The 7,634-nt window shown below is 48.6% G+C and overlaps 1 protein-coding gene across 1 annotated transcript in view; it reads right to left on the bottom strand.

Moving 5' to 3' along the window:
* Positions 1-959: 959 nt before the first annotated feature.
* The window catches only part of Wfdc8 (WAP four-disulfide core domain 8), a 9,151-nt gene continuing 2,476 nt past the window's right edge, over positions 960-7,634 (bottom strand). The window contains exons 3-6 of the mRNA XM_032904840.1: positions 7,080-7,220; positions 4,612-4,779; positions 1,812-1,952; positions 960-1,099 (exon numbers count right to left, since the gene is read on the bottom strand). Of these exons, the coding sequence (XP_032760731.1) occupies positions 960-1,099; positions 1,812-1,952; positions 4,612-4,779; positions 7,080-7,220 (590 nt within the window). The remainder of the gene's footprint in view (positions 1,100-1,811; positions 1,953-4,611; positions 4,780-7,079; positions 7,221-7,634) is intronic.

The raw sequence follows: 7,634 nt of genomic DNA, 5'->3' as shown, positions 1-7,634 counted from the left end.
AGAAGGGGAAGGGGAAAGGAAGGGAAGGGGAAGGGAAGGGGAAGGGGGGGGGGTGAAGGAGGGGGGAAAGGGAAGGGGGAAGGGGGGAGGTGAAGGAGAAGGGGGAAAGGGAAGGAAGGGGGGAAGGGGAAGGGAAGGGAAGCAGGAAGGCTGGAATGAGCTGCAGAAAGCAAGGCAGTAAGCAGCAATCCTCCTGCCTCAGTCTTCTGAGTGGCAGGATATGTGTGCTATCAAACCCAGGTGAGAGGTTCCCAAATCTTTTTCCAGTCATCAGGATGTGGTCTATAGTGTGTGTGTGTGTGTGTGTGTGTGTGTGTGTGTGTGTGTGTGTGTGTGTGTGTGTGTGTGTGTGTGTGCACGCCCCATGTGTGTGTATACATGTATATGTGAGTATATGTGTGTGCAGGTACATCTGTGTATGCCGGTGTGTGTGTACATGTACATGAAGGCCAGATGTCACGTTTGAGCATTGTTCCTCAGGTATCATCCGCCTTGTTTTTGAGACAAGGTCTCTCATTGGCCTAGAGCTCACTGATTATGCTGCTACTGGTCGCTTAGAGCCTCCCCGCCATGTCTCTCCAGCTCTGGGATTATAAGCTCACTCTGGCACACCCTACATTTTTACATTGGTTCTGGGGATCAAGCTTAGGTCCTTGCACAGCAAGTTTGGTTCCACCACCCACAACAGGGGGTGGTGGAACACACACATACACACACACACACATACACGCTTACATAAATACAAGTAAAACTTAAATATGTGTGTGTGTGTGTGTGTGTGTGTGTGTGTGTGTGTGTGTGTGTGTAGAACACAGCAGGCCTAGCAGTTTTGTCATAACCGGCTAGTTGGTAACGGCATTTGTGACTGACTGTAGTTGGGTACAAAGCAGAAGTGACAGCTTTATTTTGTGTTACCCACAATGCATCGCTGCCACAACGGTGCTTCTCCCACTCACTGTTCAGTGCCTGGGTTCCAAGCACTTCAGTCCACAGCGCGTGCAGCACTTCTCGTCCAGGGGACAGTCACTGTCCCATAGGCACTTGGGCTTATCGATCTTAGAACACACCATGGGCTTCCGAGGGCAGAAACCTGTTTTGACTTTGTGAAGTAAAATTAGACAGTTAACTTCGAAATCCTTGGAAATAATATGACACAAATTTGGAAACCCTGATAATGTTTTATTTATTTTTAATTTCTTTGTGTGTGTGTGTGTGTGTGTGTGTGTGTGTGTGTGTGTGTGTGTGTACAGGGCACCATTAATTTGTGATTACTAAATAATGAAGACAGAACAAACAAGGGTTTTTGATGTTTTTTGCTTTTTGCTTTTCCCAAAAAGGATTTCTCTGGTTTCCTGGCTGTCCTGAAGCTCACTCTGTAGACCAGGCTGGCCTTGAACTCACAGATCTGCCTGTCTCTGCCTCCTGAGTGCTGGGATTAAAGGTGTGCATCACCACCATCCAGGTAAGTTTTTTTTTTTTTTAGGGTGGGGTGTTGGGTAGGGGAGAAACAGAGAATGATTGCACTCATGAGAGGCTTTGAAGAACCCCACAAGTGTCCAGAGATCAACATAAGAGTTCCGGTTGGACATTTTAAAAAGTCTTCTGAGAAATCTTAAAGATTAGGGCAAGGGGCATCTGAGATCACCTCAAACCAGGTACTGTATTCAGGAGGCTGAGGCTAGACCAGGCTAGACCACCTAGTGAGTTCTGTGATGCTGCCTTAACCCATTCCACGGGGTACTGAAGCCACCACAAGATGGCACCCATGGCATTCGCCCATAGCCTCCGAGAGGTTTGTCCACAGTCCTTACCTAGCCAGGCTCTGGCACAGATGAAGCCACACCTGGATTCGCAGCACTTCTCCTTTTCTGGGCAATCCATGTCGTTCTTACAGGAGGCTGGGCACTCCATCCGCATTTGGAAAGGGAACAGTGGGCATTGTCCTTTCTTCACTGGAACAAGAGCAGAGGTGAGCTTTACAGCGTCCCACCACTGCCCTTCAGAAAGCTCTTCTCCTCAGGGGTGATAGTTTCTATACCTCGGATCAGCTCACCCTGACCATCTCCAGTAGGCCGAGGAGAAACAAAAACATAGGGCATGAGAATGGGCTTAAAGTCAGAAGCCCACCACATTAAAACTCCATTCCTGGGGGCTGGAGAGATGGCTCAGTGGTTAAGAGCTGCTCTTCCAGAGGTCCTGAGTTCAATTCCTAGCAACCGCATGGTGGCTTATAACCATTGATAATGAAATCTGGTGCCCTCTTCTGGCATGCAGGAAGAATGCTGTATACATCAATGTCATCATCATCACCACCACCCTCATCATCACCACCACCACCACCACCATCATCATCATAATTTAAAAAGAGTCCCAGTTCTGTCTCTCAATAAACTCAGTTTTTCTATGAAATAAAGAAAGCCACCTGCCATTTCCAGGTTTGTGGTGTACAGTCACTTAGGCTTTGGTAGATGTGTGAGTTCCTGCCGACTATGGCTATAAGGGCGTCCTATCTGCAGACATTGTATGAAAGTTTCCCTTCGAGTTATAATGGGGAGAAAACGCCATGTATACCTACCTCCCTGGGACCCTATAGTTCATTCGTGTTCTCTCTCCCTCTCTTTCTTTCCTTTCTTTTTCTTAGGTCAGATTCAGACATGAGAGGTTTTTCTCCCTAATCTAATTTATTCCTGTTTCTGTTTTATTGTTTTGAGACAAAGTCTAATGTAGCCCTTGCTGGCCCTCCAACCTGCTGTGTAGCCAACACTAGCCTTGAACTCTTAACCCTTCTGCCTCTACCTCCTAAGGGCTGCGATTATAAAGCAGCGTTCGTGCCTCACTGTTTTGACTTACAAAGTTATTTACAGCTACTTTCTTCCGTGATTCTTTGGAGCCCTTCTGAAAGGGAAGCACATGGCCCTAGCTTTTTTATTTATTTATTATTATGACTACACTGTAGCTGTCTTCAGACACACCAGAAGAGGACATCGGATCCCATGACAGATGGTTGTGAGCCACCATGTGGTTGCTGGGATTTGAACTCAGGTCCTCTGGAAGAGCAGTCAGTGCTCTTAACCACTGAGCCATCTCTGCAGCCCCGCCCTAGCTTTTCAAAGCCGGGTTATGAAGTTGTCTTTGCTGTTCAGACTCAGCAAGGCTGAGAAATTAAACCTTCGGCTCCACCCTCTACCAGCTGTCCATTCCCACACAACTAAAAGGATTGTCCTAACTCTGCTCCCTCATCCGCGACGTGTTAGTGACAGAGCCAGCCAGGTCTGGTGGCTCACACCTGTAAATCCAGCATTTGGATGGCTGAGACAGGAGGATTGCTGCAAGTTTCTGGCTGGCCCGGGCTACAGAATGAGACCAAACAAAACCAGAAAGGTTTGATGACAGAATACTTCTCAACCTGCCTCACGAAGCTTAAGGTGGAAATAACGTGCCAAGAAGTCAACCACAGTTCTCCCAAGGCTGACGCACGCATTTTGAAGATCCACAGTCACTTGTCATTAATGAGCCACATTGTGAAGAGCCAGCATGCCATGGCCTTTATATCTTTTGACCGCACAGGCTCCTGCCAACAACCTAGTGAGCTGCTTGCTCTTCCAGAGTCAGAACTGAAGAGATTTGCAGCAGACAGAAGGGAGTAAGATTTCAGTCCGGGTTGTTTGATGCACAGACAGCACACCGCTCCCAGCAGTAGCGAGTGGCACTGATCATCGCATTGAAGAATGAGTCTATAGGCTTCACCTCCACCAGTCTCCACCTCTATGGGGTTCTAGAACTGACCTATCTGGGCCTCCTTCAAAGGTGTTTCCTCAGGATGATGCTCAACGGGTTGATGTGATGAGAAGCACCTTCCTCTGAAGAGTTAGAACGGGGCCTCAGGTTCCACAGGCCCGATGTTTATGAATGCGTTATGTGTATTGTCTCATTTTGGGGGGTTTGTGGGAGACCAAGAATGGAGAAGTCACGCACAGCTGGGGTATGAAATCGAGACCTGGAAGGCCCTCGAATAAGGGCCAAGGAGAATCGGAGCATTCAGGAGAGCACGATGGAAAGCCATCCTTGGGGAGAGAAAGCACGAGGCTGGTACCCAGTTGCTCAGGAGAGAGGAGGGGGCCAGAACCCTGAGATTACTCAGTGTTACTTGGGAGCCAGGGGGAGCCTGGGAAGTAAGTTCAAGGAGTTTAGGTGTTTGCCTGGAGACAGCAGAAGACTGGGAGGGAGAGCATGAAGAAGGAGACTGCTTGGAGAGTCACCTCCTCTTACCATTCTCTGACCTCAAGCCTTCCTTGTGTAGAGGGGGCAGCCCACAGGAACTCTTCCTGGCTTCCAGAGGCCTCCCATCTGCTAACTTTCCCTCATCTCCCGGCTTGACAATGTCTACGTTAGCTTGGTTTCCAGTCACAGCGACTCCGTTAGGTAAACACTGTTAACATCCCCATTTTATAGCCCGGCCAAAAGTCACGAATGCAGGTCGCTACCCAAAGGCCCCTCATGCAGCAGCCATAGAGCAAGGGTTTGGACCCAAGGCATCTTGGTCTCAAAGCCTGAGGCTATAACTCTACCATTACTCTGTGTGTCGTTCAGCGAGGCCCTGGTAGGTCTTACCAAAAAACATGCAAGCGTTCCGACAGTCCGCTTTGCTGAGGAAGTTGTTTGAGTTCCCACCGCATCCACTGTATGTAAAGGCTCTGCACTTATGCCTCTGGGAGTCAAAATACCAGTGCGTCAAGGTGTCTTTGCAGTTTCCTGCGTCCGAGGGTAACAGGCAGGGTTCTGAGGTGAGGAAGCACAGAGGGAGTGTAAACCGGAGGTCAGGTTCCTAGCCACGAGCCTGCGTCTTAACTCACGGTGTTCCTGCTCCACTCACAGAAAAAAAAGCCAGTGGGAAAGAGTCATAGGTGAGCCACGGAGATGCCTCAGCCAATAAACGCCAACCCTAATGGATCTCTGGGGCCACACGGTGGAAGAAAGAAACCAACTCCTGCATGTTGTCTGTTGACTTCCGCAAACACGCCATGGCAGCCTCCCCAGCAAGATAAAAATAAACACATGTGGAGGGTTTGGGGGTTTTTTTTGGTGTTTGTTTTTTATCTTTTAAATTCTGACCCCCTGTATTTTATGTGTATTGAGTGGTCTGATTTCATGGGGTTTGTGCACCCTGTGTGTGCAGTACCGTCTGAGGCCAGAAGAGGGAGACAGAGCTCCTGGAACTAAACGCAGGTCTCTTGCAAGAGCAAGAAGGGCTTTCGACTGCTTGAGCCATCTCTCCAGGCCCCCCCCCCTTTTTTAAAAAAAGGTTTTTCAGCACCTACCTGGTGGCACACAACTGTGTATAACTCCAGGTCCAGGGGACTTGATACTCTCTTCTGACCCTGACAGGCAGTAGTCGTACACGGTGTTTATACTTACACGCAGGAACGCCAACCACACAGATAAAATACAAATATATCTTTAAAGAGGCGTAGGCTCTAGTGCTAGCTCTACATCGGAGCTGGATGCCGCGCGGCTCTCCTGAACATTCCTTTTTCATGGGAGACGCTTTACAAACAGCACACAGAAACACTTGGGCGCAAATCTTCCTCCCACGTTGCCTTGAGCTCTGAGAGGGCAAGATGCGCTCAGGAGCTGTAACCCCGAGTGCCTAGCAAAGAGCCTGGGATACAGGGAGAATGAGCACAGTCCCCGAGGTCTAAAATTGAATATGACACGGCGAGGTCACATTGTTTCCTTACTCAGCACACACACACACACACACACACACACACACACACACACACACACACACACATACACACACACACACCCCTCTCCTAGGACAACCCTCACTGACTGTTGTTACTCTAAGATCATGATAAAGAGAAACAAAAGCAAGATAACAGAGACTCACAGAATGCTCCAGACTTCCAACTTCCAGCTAAAGCGAATAGCTAACACTCCTCCACTAATTACGGCTTTCTCCTCATCCTCTACGCCCTCGTTAGAGATAAGAGCTACCTCGATAGATAGATGCTCAGACACAAATGAATCCATTTTTGGACACTATCCAATTTAAGGCTTAACCCTTACTTGTCTAGTCCTCTCTGAGTCACCCAACCCAAACCTGAATCCTGTAATAGGCTCAAACAGATTCCTACTGACCTAGACACCTCGTGGTTGTCTGTGATGTGCATTCTCTGTGACGGTCATGAGCGATAAACGAAAGTGTATTTATGTTAGTCTTGGGCCCAGAGAAAGCACAAATCCATCTCACGTGGCCCTGAGTTAACAGGGAGCTTGGCCTCTGAGCGCACTTACAGCAGACAGCAGGTTCACAGGTCTGTCCATCCAACCAAGCCTCTGCTTCCGTGGCTCTCTTCATGGTCCCCATGTGATAGGAACCGTCACTTCATTCTCTCCCCACCCCCCATCTCTCTCTCGTGTGTGTGTGTGTGTGTGTGTGTGTGTGTGTGTGTGTGTGTGTGTGTAAACAAAGTCTCTATGTAGACCAGGCTGACCTAGAAATCAGAGATCCACCTGTCTTTGCCTCTTAAGTGCTAGGGTTAAAGACCTTATGTGCCTTTATGCCTGGCCCCTATCTTAATATATTAATTAGGTGTGAAGTTAAGAAAGAAATTAGTGAATTCTCTATTAAATGTTTGGTCCCTGACATTCAGAATGCTGACTATTTGGGACTTCCAGAAAACCCCTTTAAAGGCCAAAGAGTACAAAATGATTCAAGCATCTGGTTTGAGGTCTGCTTCATTTCTCAAACGACAATTTGAATGAAGTTTGATTTTGCAAATAACAGCCTTACGCATAGTGAACATCAAGTAGGCACTAGATATCTGTGAAGGATTGAATGTCGTAAAGAAGAAATTTAGCGTCAATATCAACCACTTCGTGTCCACTCCACCTTGGTGTCCACTCTGCCTGGACTTGGACTTAAAGGGAGAAGGTTGAATGACAGAATGAGAAGGGTATAAACTCTGGCCTTTTGGTCTGGTCTTCTAAGAGGCTTGTTCAACTAGTTCTGGACATAGTAGGAAGTGGGCAGCCTTAAAGCGTCCCTGGGCCTCCCCGCTGGATGCCAGTACCTTCATAAGGGTCCATGCACAGTCTCCCGCAGGCAAAGTGACAACACTTGAAATGCGCCTCACAGTTGAAGTCTGTTTTGCACGAGCTCAAAATCCCGTTTCTGCAGTCCACCCGCTTCCTAGGACACTCTCCCACTTTTTCTGCAAAGAAAGAAACAGCCAAGCTCACATCCTCAAGCATTTCGGCCCCTTTCCTCCGAGGCAGAGGCGAGCTGTGACGAGCTCAGCCTTTTCATCGACCTCTGACGCTCAGGTCCTCCCTTGCCTATGCCTAGCAGCCACAGCTGTCGCTCTGCGTGCTTCACGCTCAGGTAACCAAAGGGAAGCCATCTTGGATTCCAAAGCGCGTGACTAGGCACAGACATGGCTGTGTGTCTTAAACAGAAGAGCTATTTCCGTGTGAGCTGATGACTCTAGTGCACCACAGTCAGCAGAGGACACTGAAGAGGAGGAGGAGAGGCAGTGGACTGAGGAGCCAGGAGTCCCGACTTTGGTCCCTGACATCTTGCGTGAACTCAGGACCAGTCTGGGTTCCGTTACTGGGCTTTCTGAGTT

Source organism: Rattus rattus, chromosome 5 (assembly GCF_011064425.1).
Source record: "Rattus rattus isolate New Zealand chromosome 5, Rrattus_CSIRO_v1, whole genome shotgun sequence".
Taxonomy (NCBI): Eukaryota; Metazoa; Chordata; class Mammalia; order Rodentia; family Muridae; genus Rattus; species Rattus rattus.
The sequence above is the reverse complement of the archived record's forward strand: the minus strand, read 5'-3'. Positions and strand labels throughout refer to the sequence as shown.